At 44.7% G+C, this 26,379-nt stretch overlaps 1 protein-coding gene across 1 annotated transcript in view; it reads right to left on the bottom strand.

Moving 5' to 3' along the window:
• Window positions 1-1,203: 1,203 nt before the first annotated feature.
• Window positions 1,204-26,379, bottom strand: part of LOC147319840 (collagen alpha-6(VI) chain-like) — a 49,775-nt gene continuing 24,599 nt past the window's right edge. Inside the window, exons 17-39 of the mRNA XM_086312629.1 lie at window positions 25,678-25,731; window positions 25,404-25,466; window positions 24,014-24,079; window positions 22,563-22,616; window positions 22,369-22,404; window positions 22,228-22,290; window positions 18,997-19,059; window positions 18,653-18,715; window positions 16,407-16,469; window positions 16,274-16,324; window positions 15,733-15,768; window positions 15,554-15,616; window positions 15,411-15,473; window positions 14,799-14,834; window positions 14,687-14,723; window positions 14,520-14,531; window positions 13,760-14,253; window positions 7,859-7,955; window positions 6,301-6,942; window positions 6,143-6,227; window positions 4,419-4,564; window positions 3,450-3,497; window positions 1,204-2,007 (exon numbers count right to left, since the gene is read on the bottom strand). Coding sequence (XP_086168755.1) covers window positions 1,832-2,007; window positions 3,450-3,497; window positions 4,419-4,564; window positions 6,143-6,227; window positions 6,301-6,942; window positions 7,859-7,955; window positions 13,760-14,253; window positions 14,520-14,531; window positions 14,687-14,723; window positions 14,799-14,834; window positions 15,411-15,473; window positions 15,554-15,616; window positions 15,733-15,768; window positions 16,274-16,324; window positions 16,407-16,469; window positions 18,653-18,715; window positions 18,997-19,059; window positions 22,228-22,290; window positions 22,369-22,404; window positions 22,563-22,616; window positions 24,014-24,079; window positions 25,404-25,466; window positions 25,678-25,731 — 2,511 coding nt within the window. The 3' untranslated portion in view covers window positions 1,204-1,831. The remainder of the gene's footprint in view (window positions 2,008-3,449; window positions 3,498-4,418; window positions 4,565-6,142; window positions 6,228-6,300; window positions 6,943-7,858; window positions 7,956-13,759; window positions 14,254-14,519; window positions 14,532-14,686; window positions 14,724-14,798; window positions 14,835-15,410; window positions 15,474-15,553; window positions 15,617-15,732; window positions 15,769-16,273; window positions 16,325-16,406; window positions 16,470-18,652; window positions 18,716-18,996; window positions 19,060-22,227; window positions 22,291-22,368; window positions 22,405-22,562; window positions 22,617-24,013; window positions 24,080-25,403; window positions 25,467-25,677; window positions 25,732-26,379) is intronic.

Raw genomic sequence — 26,379 nt, 5'->3', positions numbered from 1 at the left:
GTCTGTGCAAAGTGAGGGACATGCCTGCTTCCTGATGATGCTCCCTTTGGCTCGTAGCGCTGCTGGTGGACCGTCCTGGAGCGGTGACACCGCCGGCGCTGAAGGTCATGTGACAGCCTTCAAACCCAAAGACGCATGATTTTCTTTTACAAAGGCTGGAATCCAATAAAACAAAAAGACTTAACACAAATGAATAATCACACTAATCTTTCTTTGTATTATAGAAATAAAATAAGGTGGAATAAAATCATTACTTTTGCTCTGTGGGCCCGAGTAGTGTAGTCAGTGTTTCAGGATTGCTGAAGAATCCCACGAGGCAGAGCAGCATCGTCCTGTGTTATGTATCATGGTATTAAACCTGCTTTTTACCAACAGAGGGGGGAAACTCCTTTCAGGTGAGTTACTGTTATTACTTCTGTGCTCACATTTGGAAGTGAAATGTAATGTTTAAAGACAGCAAAGACGATTAAAACCACAACTTGTCTAATAGACACCAGTTTACTGAGCTCCAAGTCTTAAAATGATCAAATAAATAAACCATGAGACTTCAGGCTGATGGTGATGTTTGTGTTTCCATCTTTCTTCACAATAAAAAATGACCTGTGATAAAGTCTTTGAGCGTGTGATCACAAAAACATCAGATACCAGTCTGGAGGATAACTCCAGCCTTCACGATGGTGCATCCCAGTAAACGACTCTATCATCCTGTCACTGTTATGTAACTCGTTGTACAGTAAATTATCCAAAGGAAAACCCGTTAAGTTCAAAAACTGTTGTATGAAAAGACTGTTTTTAACAGGAAGCGATGGAGCTCAGAGCAGCGCAGCTTCCACTGCCGCACGCTGCAACGATCACTCGATGCAGAGACGTGTGGCGTCCCTGTGCTGCAGAGTGGGCAGCGTCGCTGCTGAGCGCTTACCAATAACTCATTTTTACTGAGTGAGGGAGCCTGGGCCTGCTGACTGCTTCTTAGGCATTGCAGCGCCACCTTGAGGCAGGAACACAGCACAGCAGTACCGTCTTTGACCTGAACGCAGAGGTTGAACCTCGCGTGACAGGATCACTGAATATTTCATATGAGCTTTAACATATCAGGTGGATAATGTTTTAAACTTTGTTGTGCTGCGTTTATCTGTTTTAATGTCAGGTTTGGGTTGTTTTCACTGAAATCCTGAAGAGGCACACAGACACGGACACATGTCGGACTTTTATCTAAACACAAACTTTTATTCAGAAACAAACAGTACAAAATACATGCAGCTGTTTCAGAGGAGCTGCTTCAAGGCGCCTGCGAGCTTTGGAAATATTTGGATTTTAAAGGCAGGTTTTAATATTTTCAACAGCAGGGGGCAGCGTTTCTTGAGCTGGCGTTGTTTTAACTTTAGTTTTTGATGTTTCTAAATTTTCTCACAGATTTTGTTTGCCCGGCTGCAGCTGCAAAGGCACTGCACCAACGCCTGGTAGAAATTTGCATCACAGTCCTGCTTCCTTTGGCATCTGTTAAACATAATTCATAAAGGTTTTAGGCATAAAATCATTTTTCAACACATTCTCGTGATGTCTTTTCTTGGAAGCATTTAAAGTATTTAAAAATGAAAATACCTTTAAAAATAGCACCCTGTGACATAAAAAAGATTATTCCATTTCAGTAAAGTAGTTTCAGAGGAGTGAACTAAACTAATCATACATGGGTGGAGGACAAGGCGGCTCCTTGTGTGTGTTTAAGTCTTTACACTTTAACTGCCCAGAACAAAACCCACTGTGGACGAAGCTGCTCTGAGGTCGCTCTGCTGCTGTGTCAGCTCTCAGTGCAGATCGGTGGCCCGGCGCCTCATCTGTGCTTTGACAGACAAACTCTCTCGCATTCTGCCTGCGTCGCAAAGCGGTTTTCGTTGCCTCCGCAGCCGCTGTACCAGAAACGGGAGCAGACGCTGCGTTTGTGGTCGAAGAACCACCTGACCGTGTAATTCACACAGTCGCCAGCATCCTTGCCGAGGAAGCAGATGCCTGCAAGAGGTGACAGGAGCGAGGAGGCAAAATCAGCTCACAGAAAAACAAACTCAATAAAACAGAACAGAAGAATAGAAGAGCCCTTTATTGTCATTGTACATGTGCAAAATTATGGGCGCTCTGCAACGGAGGAAGAAAATATATCAATAGTAAAGGGCTTCAGGAATACATAGCAGACAGATCGGGGTCAGCAACCTTTAACACCCAAAGAGCAGTTTGGACCCAGCTTGTTGTTACCATAGTTCATGGAGGAGCTGCTCACTTACGTTTGTGGATCCAAAGATCCATGCTTGGCCTGCCTGGGGTTGAAAGCCTCGATAAATCCACGGCGCTTCGGCGGGTACGGTTATTTTGAGCGATGAAGAATACTAACATATAATTTTATTTTTGTATTTCAAGATCACGATAATCTTCCAATTGCGAACTACAAGTTAAAAAAGAACCAAGACAATTAAAATACACTTCAGTTACTTGTCATTTTTTTCCAAACCACGTGGAGCCGCAGTATAAGGACTAAAGAGCCGCAGGTTGCGACCCCTGCTCTAGAGGAATGTGAGTGTGTGAGCGTCCTGAGTGATGAGGGTCACTCAGACCATGCCTCAGATTGGTGGGCAGGGGTCGGGGAAGAAGCTGTTAGTGAGTCTGGAGGTGTGGCAGCTGACTGACCTGAGGCGCAGACCAGAGAGCAGTGGGTCAAACAGGTGGGGGGCGGGGTCACCTGTGATGGCCCTGGTTTACTTGAGACAGGAGGATCTGGCGATGGCCTCCAGGTGTGTCAGAGGGCAGCCAGTGATTTTTTGGGGGGTGCTAATGACCCTCAGTGCAGCCTTCCTGCTCTCAGTCGTGGCCCCTGAGTACAAACACCTGGCAGGAGGATCACGCTCTCCACTGAGGAGGGTAGAGCAGCAGCTCTGGGCCTTCTTTGCCAGGGTGTTTGATTTGATTTTTGCAGACTATTATTAAATGCATAAACAATGAAGAGTGAACTGAACAGGAAGTCTGAGCTCGGATATCTGCCGTCTGCTCTGAAGGCTGGGAAATATCAGTCGTTGTCCTCACACGGTAGGCTAGCAGGACACTGGGCACAGTTTATGTATCGAGCTGCAAAGTGCAGCTGTGCTTCTTACTAATAACACTGTAACCTCCTGACACCCAGCACACTCGTTTATGTCCTCTGAAGGGGAATTTATTTTAGTCTGTATCTTTTGACCGGTTTGAGCTACCCCACTAAAAGACTTTCCCTCAGTTCTCGGCTGGTTAAACTGAAGTAGGCTGAATGTTTGTGGCTCATGTTTTGGTCAATGTCTCCCTATTTGATGATTGCAGACTGCAGGTGCGATGTCACTGAGATCATCTGCGTTCCTCAAACTCAGCGTTCTTCCCGTCATCGTAGCGAGGAAGAGAAAGGACAGTGTGACTGAGAGCAGGTGGATGCTCACCTGTGGACACAAAGCTGTCCAGCTGCTTCGTCGGCTCCACGTCCACATCTGTCAGAGACCAAACAGTCAGCAGGGAGTGCGAGCTAAAGCTGCAGAGCTTCAGTGAAGCAGGTTTCATTAGAGCACTTTACAACACCACAGGCTGAGTTACACCCACAGGGGAGAAATAAACAGCAACACAGACGGCCATAAACAGGCCAGTGATCCGAGTGTGTGCTTGTTAATGATGTGGACTCACTGACGACTGAATGTGAACCATTCGTGGTTAAAATCTGTTTGTTTTTAACTAATTAGAAACATGTCTGTAAAGGTTCTCAGTCATCCAGCTCATCGTAGTCTGAGGAGCTTGGAAAGAAAAGCGTCTGGACTTCTTTAAGTTGCTTGAAGACGTTTATGCTTCTTCAGTTCTTAGAGCAACTGGTTTAAGCCCCGGCCTAAGAGGGGACGACGGACCCCCTAATGATCCTGTACCTAATCACACGAGCCGAGGTATGAAAACAGGTGCAGGTCACAATCAGCCAAGGGTTTGGGTGAAACCTAACTCCACCCTATCATGTGATTTCATTCCCGACGCCTTAACACCCAATCACATCCTGGGCCTTCTGACCTCAGGGAATCAGCCTCTTTGCTGATTTGATGAAAGCCCAATTAGGATAACCGCATGTTTTAAGAGCTTTCTTTACACGTGTGGGTTCACCCAACATCTTGGTTGATTGTGACCCCCACCCATTTTCACACCCAGGCAGAGGATCAATAGGAGGTCCACGACCCTCGTAGGGACACTCCCACAGGGCTTAAAAATCTGGGACGCTCCACCAGTCGCTCTGAGAACTGAAGAAGCTTCTCGGGTGAAACGTCTTCAAGAAACTGAAAGTGCAGATGCTTTTCTTTCCAAAATGTTTTTGAATGTTACTGAGCACTAATTAGTGAGTGTGTGTGTGTGTTTATGTGTGTGTGTGAGTGCTCTACCTGTGAGGTCAGCTCCTGAAAACAACCTCTTTCTTTTGCTCAGAGTGTTGATGACGCTCAGGTTTCTTGCCAAGATTCCCGTCTGCTCCTGGAACCAGTTTCTCGGCTGATCGGAAATCTCCAGCTCCCAGTCTGCTGAGCCCTGACTGGACACAGAGCAGCGGCACTCGCTGAGCCATCACAATAGCTTTCTGAATAACACGTTTAATTATTGCTGCTCCGAAACTGCTGTTTACTAACATTTATGTGCTTTATATTTCAAGGCATAGAAATACTACAGAGAAACCCAACAATCAGACGACCTCATATGAACAAGAACTTGGCAACGGTGGGAAGGAAAAACTCCCTTTTAACAGGAAGAAACCTCCAGCAGAACCAGGCTCAGGGAGGGGCGGGGCCATAAAAAACAAACTGGAGTCTATTAGATAGATATGATACAAACCACTGCAGCACAGTACCTGTAATACCTACAGCATGTTCTAATCGCTCTAATAGGATATTATGGTCGACAGTATCGAACGCTGCACTGAGGTCTAGCAGGACAAGCACAGAGATGAGTCCACTGTCAGAGGCCATAAGAAGATCATTTGTAACCTTCACTAAAGCTGTTTCTGTGCTGTGCTGAGCTCTGAAACCTGACTGAAACTCTTCAAATAAACCTCTGCAGATGATCTGTTAGCTGTTTGACAACTACTCTTTCAAGGATGTTTGATATAAAGGAAGGTTGGAGATTGGCCTATAATTAGCTAAGACTGCTGGGTCTAGAGATGCTTTTTGAGTAAAGGTTTAACTACAGCCAGCTTGAAGGCCTGTGGTACATAGCCGATCATTAGAGATAGGTTGATCATATTTAAGATCGAAGCATTAATTAATGGCAGGACTTCTTTGAGCCGTTTTGTAGGAATGGGGTCTAAAAGACACGTTGATGGTTTGGAGGAAGTAATTATTGAAGTTAACTCAGAAAGATCAACTGGAGAAAAAGAGTCTAACTTAACATCAATGGTACTAAGAGTAGCTGTAGATAATATTACATCTGTGGGATGATTACTGGTAATTTTTTCTCTAATGATAAAAATGTTATTTGTGAAGAAGTTCATGAAGTCATTACTAGTTAAGGTTAAAGGGATGGTTGGCTCAACAGAGCTCTGACTGTTTGTCAGCCTGGCTACAGTGCTGAAGAGAAACCTGGGGTTGTTCTTATTTTCTTCAATTTATTTGTGAAGAAGTTCATGAAGCAATAAAGAGAAACTTATTCCAGTTAATTAGTGCCAAACAGTAAGAGATGACATTGTCTCCAGCTTATGGGTTATCTGCTTTAAGGTGTGTTTGTGTGAGCTACACAGATGTGTTGTTGATGACAAAGCTGTGTGAGTCAGTGTGAGTCAGTGTGAGTCTGTGTGAGTCAGTGTGAGTCTGTGTGAGTCTGTGTGAGTCTGTGGAAGCTGTGGCTCAGTGTGAGTCAGTGTGAGTCTGTGTGAGTCAGTGTGAGTCTGTGTGAGTCTGTGGAAGCTGTGGCTCAGTGTGAGTCAGTGTGAGTCTGTGTGAGTCTGTGTGAGTCTGTGGAAGCTGTGGCTTAGTGTGAGTCTGTGTGAGTCTGTGGAAGCTGTGGCTTAGTGTGAGTCTGTGTGAGTCTGTGGAAGCTGTGGCTTAGTGTGAGTCTGTGTGAGTCTGTGTGAGTCTGTGTGAGTCTGTGTGAGTCTGTGTGAGTCTGTGGAAAGTGTTACCTGTTCGTGTCCAGAGTGTCGCCTGGCTCTGACAGCTGGCTGCAGGTCAGTTTAAATGGGAGTGGAGGATAAGTGTTGAGTCCCTCTGAAATAAACCCGAACAGCCCGTCAGTGTGTGTCTGGTTACAGACGACAGGGAGATCTGAGCGTGCTCTTACTGTTGAGGGCGGAGAGGAAGACCCTGATGAAGCGCTGGGCGTAGCCCTGCTCGTCGGCCTTCAGCCTGTCGAGTCTGATCAGGTGCTGCTGTATCGGCACGCTGGCCAGCTCCTCCACCTCCATCCGGTTGTAACGATCACCCACCGTCACCACAAACAGCGCCACCCCCTCACACTTGGCCTTCTGGGAGATGTAGCGCAGCTTGGCCTGGTCTCTGTAGGCCGTCTTGGTGCCCACCACAGTCAGGACGGCCCTCTTGCTGCGCGGCTGGCCGGCCTTCAGCAGCACCTCCCTCAGGGTGTAGTCCAGCATCTGTCCCAGCGCCAAAGAGCCGCCCTGCTGCTGCATGTTCTGCATCATGTACGTCTTCATGTCTCCAGCGTTCTGGTAGGTCTGCAGGCCGAACTCCACCTTGGTGCTCTGTTGGACCAGAGCTACTCGGGCCTGGCGGCCGGCTCGGCGGGGCTGTGGACTCACGGCCAGCTGCTCCACCACAGAGCTCAGCAGCTGCCGGGCACCGGCGTATTCATCGGCCTGGATCTCCCTGGAGCTGTCCAGCACCATGACCAGGTCCACATCCGCCTGCTGAGGCAGCACTGGTTCCTGGATGAAGGCGCACTCCTCTGCACGCCTGCAGGGGTCTGCAGAGACATCAGCAGCCACTGAAAACACCTTTATTCATCCACATACGCTGCTCGTGTATTTAACGTTAACTTCATTGTAAAAAGTGATTTTTCTCATGTATTACCAAAACTGAAACAAAAAAGTCTGATATTGTGTAAGTGTTTTTCATCCAGGGAAGGATTAGACACCTAAAGGCATAAAGTTATGTATCAACCAAAGTCTCTGTCAGTGTACAGAAGTTAAATATTTAACTGTTTTTCTACACGATGAACAAAGAAAGAAATGTGTGAAATCACAGAAAAAGTTCTGGAAGTTTTGTTTTTAACTGCAGTCGTATAAAAACCTTTCATTTGTTATTGCTTAATGACTCAGGGAGGTTTTAATCAGCAGGGAAAGTCGTAAAACTGCAGCAACTTGTTGGCGGTGAGCAGCAGATCCAACAAGTTAGAATCAAAAATGGCTTCAAGTGCACATTCAGGGCTGTGAGACTCGCAGGGGAGAACACGCATCACGTTTAAGGCCTGGACAAGTTGAATCGTTTTGTTCTCCATCGTGGAAAAATGGCTGAAAATAAAACCAGGCCAGCTTTAAAAACTCTGCACTCAGCTCTGCGGTCTCATCCCTGTGTTTCTGTCTGTGCACTCGGCCTGAAGCTACACTTGCTGCCTCGGAGTGTCGGCCCCCTTCCTTCTGTCACATATCGGTATAAATAAAGTCCCACCCCTACCTACTATCACAGTCACCTGCTGCAGAGCCGATAATGGCATCAATAAAAGTAGCCGCACGTCCTGAGAGCAGTGAGATGTGGCGATTTACATTTTTAAGAGGACTGTAAAGTCAAGCTTCCTCATATTCACTTTGATCCCACACAGCTCATCTAACTCGAACTAAAAAAGTGTGCAGTGCAGATGAGGTATGAGCATCAGTCGTTACCGTAACAGACGGCACAGCTCTTGACCCTCCTCAGGTCAGCAGCCGGCTCCTGTGGCCTCCTCAGCACCGTGAAGATGGAGTTTCCTGTGTCGTCAGCCTGAGAGGAGACAGCAGCTACCGTTACCGACCGCTTCGCTCGTTCATGACAAACAGAATTCCTCAACGACTGAAGGAAGACGACAAGCAGCTTAAAGAAAATGATGTTTTATTAAACTTTCCCTCTTCGGTCCATCTGTCTTGTATGTGCTTTATAACTGACAGCCATGAGAGAAGGCTTCAGGCACCACAGCTGTTTCTTCCTGTTGTACACTAACTTCTGGCTACACACTGTAAACGTAACTGGAGCCGCACAGGGAGACTAAGTGCACAATGAGCTGGAACGACTTTGTGCTTGAAGGCCAAACAGGCTGGGAAAAAGGCCCTCACATCATGTGCTGAGAAGGTCCCAGATGTATTGGCTCAAGTGAGAGCAAAGAGTTTAAAAGGGAGATGATGAAACCGTGGAACCCTCCAGAAGTCATCACACTGTAAGGTCTAAAAAGGAAACGGGGACACCCTGACTGTAGCATCAAGAGCCAAATGTTTTTTAATCCAAGGCAAACACTCCGATAATCTCAGGGCGCCGTTGCTGTAACAGTGCTTACTGATTTATGAAGTCCCATCTTCATCCAAACCAGATATTACGATATCGACTCCACACTCCTGTATGTTCACACTGAGAGGCATGGTAGGTTTTGTGGACAGATAGGGTGGCACGCTCGCTGCATTATTGCATCACTTCCTGCTCCTGGTGCACCACATCAGTGGTGCTTGTTCAGTTGTCTAAAGAGCAGCAACATCAGCAGTAACTGTCTGAGAAGCTGGCTCTCTTCTGCTCACTTTGTCGGTTGTCCAATTATTCCTTTGCCTCCTTTAGCACCTGGTTGCCTGGTTGTAGCTCTGGAGGCCTGGCTCCCCACAGAGCCAGCCAGGCCCTGTGGTGCTTTGCAAAGGTACTGTTGGCCTGGTTGACTGTGTCCAAAGTGGGAAATCAGGCCAGTTTGGTGACTACGAGGAGGAAGTGTAGCCTCAAACAGAAACCTTCAGTACGTTTCCCTGTGTACAGACTCCCTGGACTGCTTCCTGTGTGGTGAGTGTCGGAGAGAGAGGCTGGTCGCGTGTGTGGATTGCCTGAAGAGGAATGAGCACTTTGCCCCTGGATTTCCCTGGAGCCCTGACCCCTCACCTTTTTGTATATACACCCGGTGTGCATCAGAGTCCTGCGTGTGAGTCCTCCACCTCAATCGTAACAGCAGCTCCCATTTCATTTATTAACCTTTTCATCTACGCTAAAAAAAAAGAAAAAAAAAAGAGGCAGCACGGTGGCACGGTGGTTAGCACTGTTGCCGCACAGCAAGAAGGTCCTGAGTTCAATTCCACCATCAGGCCGGGGTCTTTCTGTGTGGAGTTTGCATGTTCTCCCCGTGTTTGCGTGGGTTCCCTCCGGGTACTCCGGCTTCCTCCCACCGTCCAAAGACATGCAGCTTGTGGGGATAGGCTGATTTGACAATCCAAATTGCCACTAGGTGTGAATGTGAGTGTGAATGGTTGTTTGTCCCTGTGTGTTGGCCCTGCGACAGACTGGCGACCTGTCCAGGGTGTACCCCGCCTCTCGCCCTATGACAGCTGGGATAGGCTCCAGCGCCCCCCGCGACCCTGAAAAGGATAAGCGGAAGCGAATGGATGGATGGATGGATCTACGCTAGTCCATGCTGGTATCAACATACTGAGTTATCCTGACCCACTGAGTCACAGCCAGACTCCTCATCGCACAGGCCGAGGAGGAGGAGTGGCAGCACTTCAGCTTATTAACCAACCAAAGACACAGTTTGAATTCATTTAAAAAACTGTTAATAAGCAGTTCTCATTTGTTATAACAAACAAGACATAATATTTGGTTACAGATTATTACTTCAGTACTTCAGACTAAAGAAGAAACTGATAGTTGGGGTGACCCTGAATCCTTGTCGGTTGTATACAATAATGTCCAGCTTATGAGTTTTCTGATCAAAGCTGTGTGTTTGAGCTACCCCAGGGAGTCACGCACTTCACATTCCAGGCTCTATTCTTTCTACAGAATCCAGAGTCAAGATAAAATGATTAGCAAGACACCAGAACACTTTTCTTAAAGGTAACGCAGTTTGCTACTTGATTGCTCCTGGGAAAAAGTAATTTGCTTCACTACCTGTTACATTAAAAAAAGCTGTCTCACAACCACAGTTTAGTAACATGAACCTCAGGCTGCACCAAAGCAAATCCCTAACGAGGACTAGGGTTGCAAAATTCCCGGAATTTTCAAAGATGGAATCTTTCCATGGGAATTAACGGGAATTTATGGGAATAAACGGGAATTAACGGGAATTTATGGGAATAAACGGGAATTAACGGGAATTTATGGGAATAAAGTGGGAATTTTCAAAATTGAAGGTTGGCTCTTCTTAGGGAACTTAAATATAGTTGAGGAAAGTATATTTTAGCATAATATTGACAAAAACCAACAAATGCAATTCAAATACACTTGAATATCCATGCCATTCCTTAATCACATGTACAGAGCACAAGCTTGCTGCATGGCTATTGAGACCACCTACTGGCACTGTGCATGCCTCCATCACATGTACACATGGACCACACTTTTGAGCCTGAAGGACAAAGAGTATTAAAGGCACACATTTGAGCCTGTGGACTTAACAAGTGAGGTAAGTTTTGATGATATTATGGGAAAATATATTCATTAAATGTTTAAATTGTGAATATCACATAAAATGTATTAATCTGGTAGATAGCAATCTGATAAGATGCTAAATAAAATGCTAGCATCTGATAAGATGCTAAATAAAATGCTAGCATCTAATCAGATGCTAAATAAAATGCTAGCATCTGTTAGATGCTAAATAAAATGCTAGCATCTGTTAGATGCTAAATAAGCCATAGCTAGTATAACATAAAGAAGATGCTAGCTTCCTCATTTGGTTGTTTTGTTTTGAAGATCATTCCAGTTGTTTAGCTAGCCTTACTATTTATATCTGTTTATTATCATATTGCAATTGTATTATTACGATCTCTTGCATTGCATTAGCATTTTTACAAGCTCTTGTTTTATTTTACAGAAAAATGCCACGTGCGCTATCTGATGTGTGGAGACATTTTACACCAGCTAATGTACAAGGGAAATCTGTATATATGTGTAAGTATTGTGATAAGACGTACGTGAAGAATGCCACAAAAATGCAGCAGCACATTGCAAAGTGCAAAAAAATTCCTCAAGGCCCAACACATGCAGCAGCCAGGAGTTCCACTCAAGGGGAAAATGAATCTGTTTCAGCTGTATCAGAGTCAGATACCCACTCATCAGCTCCTGGTCCCTCTGGCATCAGAGGATTCTTTGATTTTATGGATGACACTAGCCAGAAAAACACAGATGAGTGTTTCGCTCGTGCAATCTATGCAACTGGCTCACCCCTGATGCTGACATCCAATGTGTACTGGAAGAGATTTTTGAATGTTCTCCGACCAGCATACATTCCCCCAACCAGACATGCATTGTCTACTCATCTACTGGATGAAGAGTTCAGTCGAGTTCAAGCAAAGGTGAAACAGACCATTGACCAAGCTGACTGTATTTCAGTCATCACTGATGGATGGTCCAATATCAGGGGACAAGGAATTATTAACTACATAATCACCACTCCTCAGCCTGTGTTCTACAAGAGTGTAGACACAAAGGAAAACAGACACACAGGCCAATACATTGCAGATGAGCTAAAAGTGATCATCAATGACCTTGGACCAGATAAGGTTTTTGCACTGGTCACTGACAATGCAGCCAACATGAAGGTTGCCTGGGCACATGTGGAGGAGACCTACCCTCATATAACTACTATTGGCTGTGCAGCCCATACACTAAATCTTCTCCTAAAAGACATAATGGCACTAAAAACAATGGACACTCTGAATAAGAGAGTGAAGCAAGTTCTGAAATATGTTAAAGGCAAACAAGTAACTTCCGCTACATTTCTGTCAAAGCAAAAGGAAAAGAACAAGAGTACTACACTGAAGCTTCCCAGCATAACGCGATGGGGTGGTGTTGTTATCATGTTTGACAGCCTTCTGGAGGGAAAGGAGTCTCTGCAAGAGATGGCCATATCCCAGTCTGTAGGCATCGACAGTGACATCAAGAAGGTCATCTTGGATGATGTGTTCTGGGAAAGAGTATCTAGCAGTCAGAAAATCCTCAAACCTATTGCAGCAGCAATAGCGAAGATAGAGGGGGATGGTGCCATCTTGTCAGATGTCCAGTGCCTTTTTGCAGAACTCAAAGAAGAAATCCAGACAATTCTGCCCACTTCCCTACTACTGAAAGCAGAGGAAACGGCTGTGGTCAAGTCATTGGAACAGCGGAGGGAGCATGCACTGGCTTCATGCAGCCAGTGCATGCAACAGCATACATGCTGGACCCCAAATATGACAAGGGCATACTTTCCGGGGAAGAGATCAACGGTGCCTATGCGGTCATTACAGCCATGTCTGACCACCTGGGTCTCGATAAAGGCAAAGTTCTAGGCAGTTTGGCAAAGTATCGAACAAAGCAAGGCCTTTGGAAAGGGGATGGAATATGGCAGTCATGCCAGCACATATCTGCAGCCACCTGGTGGAAGGGACTATGTGAATCTGAGGCCCTTGCACCTGTAGCCTCCATCCTCCTCCAAATCCCACCATCATCAGCCGCCTCCGAGCGCAACTGGTCACTGTTTGGGAACACCCACACAAAGGTTCGCAACAGGCTCACAAATGTGAGAGTGGAAAAGCTGGTCGGCATTCGGGCAAACCTACGGCTCTTTGAGCCTGACACAGAGCCATCCTCAACAAAGCTGGAAAGTGACACTGAAGAGGAAGACTCAGAGTTGGATGCTGAGGAAGTGGACATGTTGTTGGATGATGATGAGGTCCAGGAAGAGTCTATTGACTGAGCAAAAATGAGAAAAGAGGATTGCTTGAAGGAAGATTTGAATGTTTAATGGGGCGTTTTGGAGGATAAGTGGCATTTTTCATTTAACCTTTTGAATGGGACTTTGTGGAGATTTTTGGACAGGGGGCATTTTTGAATGAGCGGGGTTAGGGGATGGTAATATTGAACTCAACATTTCTGTTTTTATTCATCCATGAAACAAGTTATTGAAACGTGTTCTATTCTACTGTACTTACAAATAAATCTGTTTAAATATCTGTTGAAAACATTTTGCATGGAGGTTTTCTTATGATTTCTGTTTATATTTATGCTTGGAAATAATATATTCCCAGTTAGTTCTCCTAAATTCCCATTAATTTCCATAATTCCCATTATTTCCATGGACAGTTTCCAATATGGAATATTTCCAAAATTCCCAAGCTTAACTTACCATGGAAATTTACCGGAAACTTTTCGGAAATTTACCGGAAATTTTCCGCCCCTTTGCAACCCTAACGAGGACTCACATCTCTGAGATCTTTCTCTTAGCAGAACACGAAGCAAAGACTGATTCTACTTTAGAAACGTGAGCAGGTAGACAGGGAGGCTGCAGCCCGACTGCTGTTTGTTACCTGTGGAAGGTAAAGTCTGTCTGGGCAGCATCAGCAACAGGTTTCCTACAAAAGCTGTTTTTGGTCCCCATCCCCAGATGGTCTCAGTCAGGTTTTAAGTCAGACTAAATGAAAGATGATTTTGTGCATGATGGTGCAGTTTAAAGTGTTCAGGTTAATTCATCAACATCGTTTTTTCCAACAACAGAAAAACTATGAAACATGTTTGAGAATTCATTTGTAATGTATCGTCTAATTTTAGCATGTTCACCATGGACCTGATGGAGGCTAAATCAAACTCACCTCCATCGCCTGATTAATCGCGGGAACGTTCCTCAGGGAGATGATTGCTGGGACGATGTTCAGAGCCCGGTACTCCATAATGGCAGCAAGAATGTCAGTGTTGTCCTGAGACGCTCCATTGGTGAAAAACACGGCCACCTTCCTCACCATGAACCCAGCTCGCACTCGTTTGAAGATGTTCTGACCCACAAAGCGCATGGCGGCGCCCAGCTGGCGTTTGTTGGACGTCTTCTCTAGGGCGATGTTCTTCACAGCTTCTATCAGCGCAGTCTTGCGATGGTAGTCCTGGAAGTGGATCAGGTACTTGGTGTAGGCGCTGTATCCAACCACAGCCACGCGAGCGCCTTGTGGACAGTTGCTCTCAGCGATGCTCAAGTCCTCCAGCAGGTGGAGGAGGGCGGAGCGCTGCCTCTCGAGGGCCGTCGGAGTCACGTCGTCAGACATGTCCAAGCCGAACACCAGCTCGGTGGGGTAGGCCGGACATTGTGACTCACCTGGAGGAGGTAACGTCAGGAAGAGCTGAAGTGAAACGACCGCGGTGTTGGAAACACGCTCAGGCCGATTAACAGATACTCAAAGACGACTAGTTACAAGTTACAAAGGACTTCTGCTACTCAGTAAAATCCACCAAGCAGTTGGAGACAGTTTCAGATAAAAAGGTGCAAATATGTCCCGATGATCTCAGTCAGTCGGCATCTGTGGACAAAGTCTTTGTGCTGTACTCACCATGTTTGTTCTCACTAAGAGGAGACGTACGTACCGTGTGAACAAGCTGTGTGAAGCAGAAACACATTCACTTATCACAGCGCTCGTACTCTGCAGTTTGCTTCCACAAACGTTCGTTTTAGTTTCCATCCTCTACATAAAAACTCATAAACAAACAGCTGATCATTGTTTTGCAAACGTGTTTAAAGCGATGACACTTACCACAGTTGTCCCTGATTTTGTTGATCAGTTCGCATTCCTGAGACGACAGAAAATGTTCTTTGTAACAACATATTTATTTTAAGCAGGTGAAGCGATTTAAAGGTGGACTTACAGACAGGCCTCTGCTCCCAGGAGGACCTTTCGGGCCCTGGATGGAGGAAAAACAGAGATTATTGTAAGTTTATTTGGGAGGATAATCAAATGTGACTTTTATCTGTGGCTTCCACAGGGTGATGACCCGCTTCCTTTACATGGTGCCGGTTTTACGTTGATGTGGTCCCTCCCTGACAACGGAACAGGATGCAGCGTTACTGCTGGAGTCTGCCAGTCATGGATGGATCTTGTGTGATGTCTGTTCCTATGGACAGTGATCCCAGCAATTTGTGATGCTGTGTCATTACCAGCTTTTTGAACTGAAATCGTCCATCAGTAACCAGGACGTGCTCACAGCCATCTGCCTCCAGCTCAGATACCATCCTGCTCTGTCACAGCAACCCTCTGCATGATCTCGCCAAATACATCCATGAAACCTCTATGAGGTCTTTCTCTTTTCATCCTGCCTGGCAGCTCCATCTTTTAATATGTCCTCTGTCTAATTTAATTTAAAAACTAAATGAGCTTTTTCTTATTGAAAGATTTGCTTAGAAGATAACATCATTCAAAGAATTATTAGACGTGCTAATGAGAGTGAAGGTAGGCAGGTGAAGATGCAGTTTAAACGTACTTTGTGTCCTGGATATCCGTCACCTCCAGGCTCACCTGGCTTTCCTGGCATGCCTGAGTTCCCCTGTATGGGTCACACATAAATCACAGAAGAAGCAAAAAGCCAACGTCTCAGTGACGCGACATCAAAGAAACCTTTCTTACCCCACGACCCCGGTTCCCCTTGGATCCTGGATGCCCTTTCGGTCCCTTCGCACCGTCGTCGCCCTGAAGACAAAATGCCGTGTCTCAATCACCACAGAGTCCAACATACTTCTAGCTTACTTTGGCTGAACCACATGGTGGCATCAAAGTTTTAGTGTGTGGAAAATGGAAGGACTCACCGGTAAACCAGGGTAACCAGGAAAACCAGCATCTCCCTGTACAGAGAAAGGAAGAAGCAACGATTTCACGATTAAGACTTTCTAAAATGTTCGGCCACATGTGTAAATCTGTTTTACCCACATCATTGTCCAGCTGAACAGCACCAAAGACATCCCCATGCCTATGCAGATGATACTAAGCTGTATTTTTCCACTAAGCCCCCAAATCTCAACAGCCTCCCAGACCTCAATCACTTCACCACTGCCAGTGAAAAATGGACGAACGTTCCTTTTTCTGAATCCTGGTAAAACTGAGGTTCTTCAGGTTCTTATGAAAACTTGGGAGGGAACATTTTGGATTGTGCCAGCACAGAGCTTGGGTGCGGGTCACCAGTGACACAAACCACGGTGTATCCTGAGAGAACCAGAACATCTTCTCCTCCATCAAACGAATAGCTGAAACTAAAACCATGTGGCGTTCTTCTTACTGCTTTTCATTGTTGATGAAAACAGAATTCATTCAGTTTTTGTTGGTTGATGTCAAATTAAGGTTCAGCTCTACCTTTGAACCTTTCGGTCCTTCAGGTCCAAACCCGTCACGACCATCCAGACCCTGAACACAGAGAAAGTCTTGCATGAGATAACTGCATTGAATTACAGATATACACAAGCTCAGCTCATGTTCGGGATCCTACCGGCATTCCTCTGGGTCCTGGTGGTCCCAGAGCACCCTTCACACCTGGTTCTCCTGGTTGGCCCTTAAATAACAACCATGGACATTTCTCCATCAGAATTTACACCCCCATCCAACAAAACCCTGCCAAAATATCTTTCCATTTATAAATAAAGAGTACATTATTTACAGGCTGAATCCAGTTTTATTCACATTTTAAACGTTTAAACTGCTGCTGTGGTTTATGGCCACGATCCTGGGCCATTTGACCCAGCGTTTTGAGTTTTTATACATTTGGATGTTTATGGTTTATGTTTAAGTTCATCAGGTTATCTAAGTTCATTTCTGTTATACTGAGGTTGCTGTTGTTTATTACAGTCCCCTGGTGTCTTCACCCCGTGTGTTTAAGTCTCCCTCAGCCTTCACGTGTTTCATGTCTGCGTGTCATTATGCTTCCTGTTTTATTTTGAAGAGGTCTGGTGTCCCATGTTCATTGTGTTTAGTTTCACTTCCCCTGTGCCGTCATTGTGTTTCCGCTTCATCACCTCCTGTGTGTATTTAGTGTGTGTTTCCACTCATTCCTCGTCCAATCGTCTGCTTTGTTTCCATGCCTCTAGGTTTATGGATTCATGTCAGGTCTTCAGGTTTCTAGGTCCTTGTTCTAGTGTTTTTATATTTAGCTCACCCAGTTTAGGTTATTGTTAGTTTCTCCTTTGCCTTTTGTTTTTGTGCTGTTTACTAGTGATGTGACGTTCTGTATCGAGGCTTCGGAGCGTGTGTCGAGTAATGGAGGGGGTGTTTCCGCGAAGCGCGTATCGAGGCTTGCTTCATTTATGGGAGGAGCTGAAAATGATGACGTCCGCAGCCTCGCTGCCCAGCTGTACCACGTGACTGGTTCATGAAGTGGTTCGAACTTTGCCGCGAGCTATGACAGCGATATAAACCCCTCAGACTTCATTCAAAATGTGGGTGTTTGATGGAGAGTTGCGGTTAGAGAGAGTTTGGAGACCGTTTGGAGGTTTATGAGAGTGAGGAGAGAAAGTCAGGAGAGAATGGAGCCAGCTAAGAAGAGGAGGATGTCCTCCCCTGTGTGGGAACATTTTGATCTTATTCCTCCCAACAAAGTATGTAAATTTCTACAGAAGATGTATTGTCATGATACTGATGGTGCAATAAAACTTATGTTGAGCTGTCTTGACTTTTGTACAAGGTGAAGTGTTTGCTATGTGCCAGGGAGCTGGGATATAACAACAACATCCATGCTTAGGCACTACAGAGCTTTGCATGAGAATAAGGGGAACACCGATTGTGGAGCAAGACCAGGTGAGCCATCAAATGCAATGATAATATAGCATGCAGTAATGTTACTAAATGATATAACAATATTATACAACTGTTATAAGTTACGTGTGTGATATTTATATTTGTGCTTTGTCTTTATTGTCTTTCCTCAGGAGAACAATCTCAAATAGATGAAGACCTGGTCAGCATGGTGATTGAGGACTCCCAGCCATTTAGCATTGTGGAGGACAAAGGATTCAAAAGATTTGTTAAATCATTAAATCCTAGCTATGTTCTCCCCACTAAAAAGGACGTAAAAGCAGTGAAAATTTAGTTTTTACAGAATAAAATGTGAACAGGCAGGACTGAGGGTCAAAGCCTCAGTGTGTAGCTGTCCATACCTCAACGTTACAAAAGCACAACTACTGTCCACACCCCAACCACACCTCACCTCACAGTAAATGATCATTTCCATTTCAAGCATTTCCAAATAATCATTTCCCATACTGCCAGTATAAATATACACAGTATACTGCATCACTACAATATACATGTTTTACACACTCCTTTTGTTGTTGACATTTACAGGCTGTGTGCAAAATGCCACACTCTTCAAATTCATGCCAACTAATATTTTTACGTCCAGTAGGTGTCCTGCTAGAGCAAATGAAGCTTCAAGAAGCTTTGCGCTGGGGTGAACCAATTGGATGAAAAGCTTCAGTGCTTCATGAAGCTTCATCTGCCCATCACTACTGTTTACCAGCCTACAATAAACAGCTCGCTTTCAGCTAATATTAAGTCTGTTTCCACTATTATCTACTCACATTCACACAGTTTGCTTCAACCAGACTGTGACACAAAATCTCATTGGGGCCATTAAAGCTTGTAGTTGGATAGGGGTTGGGTTTTGACTTCTACCCGCTGGCTACATGGGTATTCTGGTTAAAAGCTTTCCTGAATGCAAAGAAAGGAAGCGATGTCACCCACCTTCTGCCCATTAGGGCCAGGACGTCCAGGTAGCCCTGGTTCTCCAACAGATCCATGTTCACCCTGTGGAGGAGCAGAGCTGCCACTGTTCACTCTATTCACATCATGCAAACACTGAACACTCTTTATGTTGCAGCCACTGGAAATACTTCTAAAGTCTTTAAATGTCTAAATGTTTAAATGACCTTTAAAGCAATAATAATAATAAAAAAAGCAATGTTGGTATTTTTCCTCATGCAAAACTCCCTTTAATCAGACACATGCTTCATTAGAAAAACACAATCAGTACATCATAATTGAACTCGTTGGTCAGTGCATGCATACAGCCTAGTTGATGAACGCACCTGATTTCCTGGAAAACCAGGTGTTCCTTTGGGTCCAGGTTCCCCATTGTCCCCAGCAGGGCCCTGCAGGGTCATCACAGTTTGATAACTGGTGATTATTTACACCTCTGCTCTTCCAATCAATGATGACTGATGGATAGTCTGCATAGCTGTACACTAGTAGTCATCTGTAGTGTACGCTGATAATAATATATATGTCACTACACTTTATTTGTATTGCTTCTAAAACAAAGAAGTGTTGAAAAATAATAATAAAATTAGGAAATTAAAAGAACAAGAAAAAACAAGGGCGCTAGGATGTCAATCCTGGAAAACATTCCATCAAACAATAATTACAGAGCTATGACAAACACAGCAAATCAGTGCAATCTGATCAGACAGCGTGTGGTTGTCTGCATGCGCCTGCCAGAATCCTTTCTACGGCCAAACTTCATGACGTCATGCATGAAGTACATCCTAGTACAGATGCCGGGAGTCTATGTATATATAACAGGATACTGGAGTCAATTCTCTATCATCTCACACGTCGATTTAATCAGTTTCTGTTTGACAGCTGTGTGACAACCCGAAGGATGCGGCCTCCGAAGGATGCGGCCTAGGTTTTGGGACACAGCTTATGGAAAGACCAGATGTTTTTCAGTCACCAGGGCCTGAGGCTAAGTAATTCACCTGGAATAATTTTGTGTGTCCCTGACCAAATGGCGTGGAACACCTGCCTTAAGAATTTGGTTGGTGTCATTTAAGCACTGTGTGCCAGGAAGAGGGAGGAGCCAACGCAGGACTCAAAACTCAAAAGAATTAACTAAGGCAGGCAAAACACCAAATACAAAACTAATACCAAGCAGAGCTGCAACTGCATCCTATCTGTCTTTGTGGTTTGACAGAGAAAAAAGAAATTCATGAATAGTTCCACTGAATTTCTCTGGAAGTCTGTCCATGGGCCAAATCCAGCACAAATCTGCCAAATCCAGCTGAGCGAAAGCCAAAGTGTAACCGGAGTGATGCAAAAACACAGACTAAACTGGCACCTCTCGAGTCCTGTGGGGATTTCTGCCTATTCAACTAAAACAAAACTTCTAAGGAATAATGTGTACAGTTACTGTCAATGATCCTTCAGGAATTTAATGCTAAATTCAACCAGATGCAGCCTGCGGGAGAACATTTACAGCTTACTGCCTCAGCTGTAAACTCTGTTAGCCTGGCTCTGAATCACGGCTCTTGAACAGTTGAGACTTCAATATTTGAAACAGCTTATTAGTTCCAACATATCGAGGGGTCTTACAACGCAGTGGAGATCCCTTTACAGGCCCAGCGACTTGAACATGATGCGTAGTGGTTACATACAGTTGTGGTCAGATGTTCATCACGGGCATGAATTTCAGGTCATTTTGGATTTTTAATGATTTCTTTAAACCTTTTCCAGTGTGCAACGATCGTAGAGAGTGTGCATTAGAGCAGGGCGATATGACCAAAAATATTTATCACCATATGCATTTGAAAATTTGCAATAACGATATAACTGACGATATAATTGACAAGAGACAAATTGAGATGAGAGATGAGATGAGATAGCCTTTATGTGTCAGTTGCAGGTCTTTTGCCCACAACCGAGATGACAGACCTTGCCGACCGTACATACAATACACAAACCTCTCCTATCATTTCAATCCCAGCGGGCAGCCTTGTGGGGGTTTGAACAGCCGGTTCCGCTTTCTTTATTCTTCGATAAGTCAGGGCCAAGCCAGCTCCGATCAGCCAGAACCCTGTTATCATGGTTCCGAATAGGTAGATATCTTCAGCACTCAGGCTCACCCAAGCCCAAACTTCTCGTTGAGAAAGGGGTGTCAGTTGCATTTAGGGACCAGTTGATTAAATCCATAATTCCTCTTTTAGGTTTTAGAAAACAGACTGTGAGAGAGTGTTCCAGGGAAAATACAAAAACAAAACACGAGACTAGACAAGGACACAAGCAGGGAAGATGAGGGGGAGGAGAAAAAGTGCGTCCGCCTCCTCCGAGAGCCAAAGAAGAACTCCTCAACTTTATTAGTGCAAAAAACAAAACAAAAAAAACCCCATCAATGTGTTTTCACTTAAACAAGCAGCTGTTTTTTATCTGCATTAAAGTTATATAAACATTTAACAGTGCAAACTGACAGTTTAACCAAAAGGCGTTTCCAGTGGAAACTGGCCGACATATCCTCAGCATAACCATGTATAATATCCACAACACTTAAAAAGAGGTCATACACACGCAATACGGTAATATTATGTTGAAGCACAGCACGTATCACTCTGCGAGGCTCCGCCTACGACAGCCGTAATGCTCCAACAATCCATCAAGCGGTGCGGCTTTGTAGCTTAGCAAAGTCGTACTGAAACATTTGACAGATTTTCGAGCGCCGTGCACATAAAATCGTTTCGAGGTCAGTAAACACAACCAGAGTTCATACATAAGGCACACGGGGTTATAAGGGGCTCTGTCGACTTTCAGAGAAATCAAAGGATTGATTTTAAGTGCGCCGTATTTTCCAAACAACACGGTAATAACGACGGCCCGCTAGCATGCGCTACCAAAAATAGTGCTTTGTTGTGTATCTGACGGACGAAAGCTAAACCAGTTCCACACCAGTGAAGCTGCAGCATTTTTACAAACCAGTTCTGGTTCATTGTTTCATTCAACGATCTGCTTTCACTCTTCTCCTTCTGCGTCGCCGCCATGTGCGTATGTAAACAAAGGCACTGCACATGCGCGTTTTACCCATATTCTATCGCCATGTTTCATTTTCTTATCGTTGCCCAACATTACACCGGTATCACCGTGAACGGTATGATATGGCCCAGCCCTAGCGTGCACCAAATGGATTTTCTCTAATGCACACAGGCTCAAATATAAACAAACATACTAATATTTGGCTAAATGTCTCAAAGTTCTTCACAGACGCTCTTGGTAGCTGTCGATAAGCTTCTGGCATAATTCTGGCTGCATGTTTCATCACTCTTTTTATCAGAACTGAGGACTTGACCAGAGGGTGTTCCCACTCTGAATGACCGTCAGCGTTCCCACAACATTCATAGTAAGAGCAGCGATGCGAGAGGAAGGCTGAGTGCGGGGAGGAGGGGTTAAACTACAGCAGTCTTTTCTGAGTTAAATATGTTCGGTCTCACAATTAAGGTCAACCTGCCGTGCGTCCAATCACAAAGCAGACCGTCACGACAGAACCGGACTCTCACCTGTGGCCCAGCAGCACCTGGGATACCGGGAGGGCCTCGATTTCCTTTCTCACCAGGTGACCCCTGCAAACAGAGTCAGACGTCTGTGTACAGTCACAGATATACGGTATAATCCTGATGCTGCTTCATATCGTCTTCTACCTTCTCACCACTGGGACCTCTTCTTCCATTACGACCCTGCACAAGAAAAAAATGTCACCATCATCATGCTGAAGTCTTTCTGCAGCACAGAGCAGCACCTTCCTACCCGAGTCTCTGTGTGAGGATCACTGCTCTTCATGAAAACAGCTTCTCTTAGAGAGAAACAGAAGAACGATTTTTCTGAGAAATCTCACCGGGTTTCCATCTAGTCCACTGTCACCCCCGTACCCGTCTGGACCAGGACCACCCTGTGGATTAAAAAACATTCTGATAACTGCATCCAGCCATCTGTCCTTCTGCCCGTCCATCCACAGAATTATATACTTTGGTCAAAATATTATAATTATATATTGTGACCATTTGGCCTGGCTTTCCTCAGACCGTACACCAGAGAAGGTCAGGGCTGCATGGTGTCAGTCACTGGTTGGTAATTTCAACATTTTGGTCGTTGTATCCCGAGTGAGCTACTCAGGACCAGCTCATATAGTCTTCACTCATTTGTGATGTACATCAGGTGGGCTTATTGATTTAAAAGTAAAATTAATCACATTTTATTCAGAAACACTTTAAATTAGCAACTGGAACCATAAATCCACCAAAGAGTGTTCAGCGCTCCTTTTGTCATAGACTTCTATCCAATCAGACCAGAGGACTCGCCCCCTGCCGACCAGGTTAGGATGCTTCTGTATTGGCTTCACATTCATGTTCGATCACTGGCCACATATCTGATCAGCCAATCACGTGGCACCAAATGAATGCATATAGGTGTATATGTGGCATGGTTGTTGGTACAGGACGGGTTGGTCTGACTATTCTGCTGATCTGTTGGGACTTTCCACACAATCATTTACAGAGGAAGCTCTGAAAAGACAACATGCAGTGTCAACAGCAGATCTCTGAGAGAAACGACCTCACTGATGTCAGAGGTCAGAGGAAACGTCTCTAAATCCACAACACATTAAACTTGAAGCAGATGTGTACTGCAGCAGAAGACCACACCACGCACTCCTGTCAGCTAAGAACAGAACTGACTGTCTGATCCAATGGCATCCTCTCTTCTGAAAAGAAAGTGACAGGGTGTCACATGCTCGCCCCGCGTCCTCCAGCTCACTTCCACAGTCCGAAGGCATGCTCGTTAGGTTAACTTGTGATTCTGAAGGTGTGAGTATGAGTGTGAATGACTGTGTGTCTCTCTGGGACAGACTGGAAACCTATCCTCGGTGAACAACAGGCTCTGCATCCCCTGAAACCCAACAAATACTTTAGTATCAAAAACGCACAGTTCCTCTGATGCCCAGAAGAGGCAGCAGTGAGTCAGTCTCCATAGACACTCGTGTTGGCTGTAGATCAGGAGGTAGATCAGGTCATCTACTAACTGGAGGTTTGGGCAACATACTAACCCGAGCTGCTCCCTGATGCATCGTCAGAGGGTGAATGTTAGAGAGTGAAAAAGTGCTTGTGTGAATGAGGCATGTTGTACGAAGTGCTCTGAGCATTCAAGTGCTAATTTAGAGGCAGTCCATATTAAAAAGTTTACAGCCTGATAAGAAAATCAGCTTTAGTCTCTGTAGATAATTTACGGTAAACTAGTGGCATCATGGCGGCTAACGTTCAGCTTTTACATAAAGATGTGGACGTGTCTTACTGGTCTCCCTGGGCTGCCGGGGTCTCCTTTGGGTCCTGGTCTGTTGTTGTCGACACCCGGGGTGCCCTGTCAGACAAAAACAGTGTTCGGTTCTTGAAGTGGAGCTTCCAGCTGTTTCCCAGCTGCGATCAGCTGTCGGGTTTTCCGACAGAAGAAAGAGCCGATATTACAGTTTTAACTAGGGCTGTGCGATATGACCACAATCTCATATCCCGATATCTGACGTTTATCGTCCGATAACGATATAAATCACAAAAATGTAACATTTATGTAAATTCTGTGAATCTCGGGCAGCTCGACTTGCGTGAAGTGTTTCCAGCTGTGCGTCGAGTGTTTTAACCGATGCATGAAACGACACGTTTTAGACATAAGCTGTAACGGCCGCCGTTTTCTTTGTGAGTATTTATTACACGGCGTGCTGCAGGGAAAAGCCTGTTCTAACGTTGGAGTCTAAGCTTTATTTTTTAGCACCTGGCGGCTCTTTTTTGCTTCTCATCTGTAAATAATCTGCTCTTTCACGCGATTCAGTTTATTTTGAAAGGTCTCAACAGGATCTTGAGCTTTATTGTGAAAGGTTTATGTGGAACATAAACAAGCGGATACGCGATGCTGTTACCGTCGTTGTTGCTAACGACAACGCATAAAAACAGGTGCTTGTGCGTCCGTAGTGTGGTTATATTACATATAAGAGTAAGACAGAACTTTAAGAAATGAATATAGCCACTGCAGTGATCAAAACCATGAAAAAATGTTGCCATAAACACTTTATTTTGCGACACCACGAAACAAACGACAGCGTAAATGAAACGATAGACGTTTTTATATCGTCATCGATATATATGGTTATATCGAACAGCCCTAGTTTTAACTGACATTAGTGACATTTAAACGTTTAAACACACAAAAACATCCTGAGAAAACATCGACATGCAGAGTTCTGTGATGGGTTTTTATGGCAGCACGACGTTTGTGGATTATTGTTGTAAATAAAGTGTTTTATGAGTGAATGTAGTGTGTGATCACACCAGGCTGGAAAAGCTCTCGATAAATCCCAGCTTATTTGTATTTGTTAGACAGATCAGACGGGCACAGACAAACTACACGATCAAATATCTTCACCATAATCTTTGTATCATAAAAATATGTGCAGAAACTAAAGAGTCATTATTTCAGGACATTGTTCATATTCAGGCTGTTGAAACAGGTTTTCTTTGTAAAAACAAAAAACCTGAAATATGAAAGGTTTATTTTGCTTTAGCAGTCTGATCGACCTGAACTTGACCTGCCTCCTCCTCTTCCTCGTCCCCCTCCTGCTCCCACATATTAAATAATTAGGAAAAAAAGTCCATGTGACTGCCGACCTTTCTGAAATGAAAGCACCGAAACTCACCGGGTCTCCTCTCAGTCCCTTCTGTCCTTTCAGCCCCTCCTCGCCTCCTGTCCCCGGGATGCCCTAAAGATGATATTTCAGCCTGTCAATCAACCTACCCAGAGGTCAGAGGTCAACAGCTCACAGCTTCATTTTTACGAGCTGAAGTCAAAACACATTTAAAAAAACGAAAACAGAAACAATAACAGTAAAATGGATCAATCGTTTCATTAGGTAACAACGATCAGAGCTGATGCAGCACGAAGCAAAGAAACTTTGAGTGGTTTTTGTTTACTGGGTTTCCCGGAGGTCCTCGTTCTGCTTTCAGTCCACCGAGTCCCGTCTCTCCCTGCAAACAAAACCAGAAGAACGCGTCATCTCTTCTTCTTCCACAGTCACGTGACATAAACCATCATACTCTCCTACCATGATTTGTAAATCACTAGGATAATACAGCATGTGTAAATGTTAATATAAAGAATAATTTTCATATGTAATAATTCATTTATCTAATTTAAACTTATATGTATAATTTAATCCACAGTTGCATTCAAATGATTATATTGAACAGCAGGAGCCAGGTGATGATAAATTCACTGCTCATCAGCAGGTGTCAGCATGTCTGTCACAGCTGTGTTCAGGTGTGTGTTAACACAGCACAAGGAACAAAGGCCTCAGTCAGCAGTGGGACATTGTCCTCAGCCCAGATGTTTGTCAGGCTACATTCTGTTTCACAAAGAGGAGAAAAATCATTACAATATTAGCCTCAGCTAATGTTAGCAGCTAACATTAGCTGATGTTAGACATTAGCTACATTAGCTAACATTAGCTGATGTTAGTCATTAGCTACATTAGCTAATGTTAGCTGATGTTAGTCATTAGTAGGGTTGCCAACTCCCTGAAAAATAAATAAGGGACACCTCGTGGCCAGGGCCGGGCAACCCAGTTGTCTTCACCCTAGACTAACATTAGCTAACGTTAGCTGAGGCTAATGTTA

Source organism: Aulonocara sp. 'chitande type north' Nkhata Bay, linkage group LG11, assembly GCF_057382095.1.
Source record: "Aulonocara sp. 'chitande type north' Nkhata Bay isolate Kocher_YH1m ecotype deep benthic linkage group LG11, A_spYH_male_GT1.1, whole genome shotgun sequence".
Taxonomy (NCBI): domain Eukaryota; kingdom Metazoa; phylum Chordata; class Actinopteri; order Cichliformes; family Cichlidae; genus Aulonocara; species Aulonocara sp. 'chitande type north' Nkhata Bay.
Note: the sequence above shows the minus strand (reverse complement) of the source record. Positions and strands in the feature narration are given on the sequence as shown.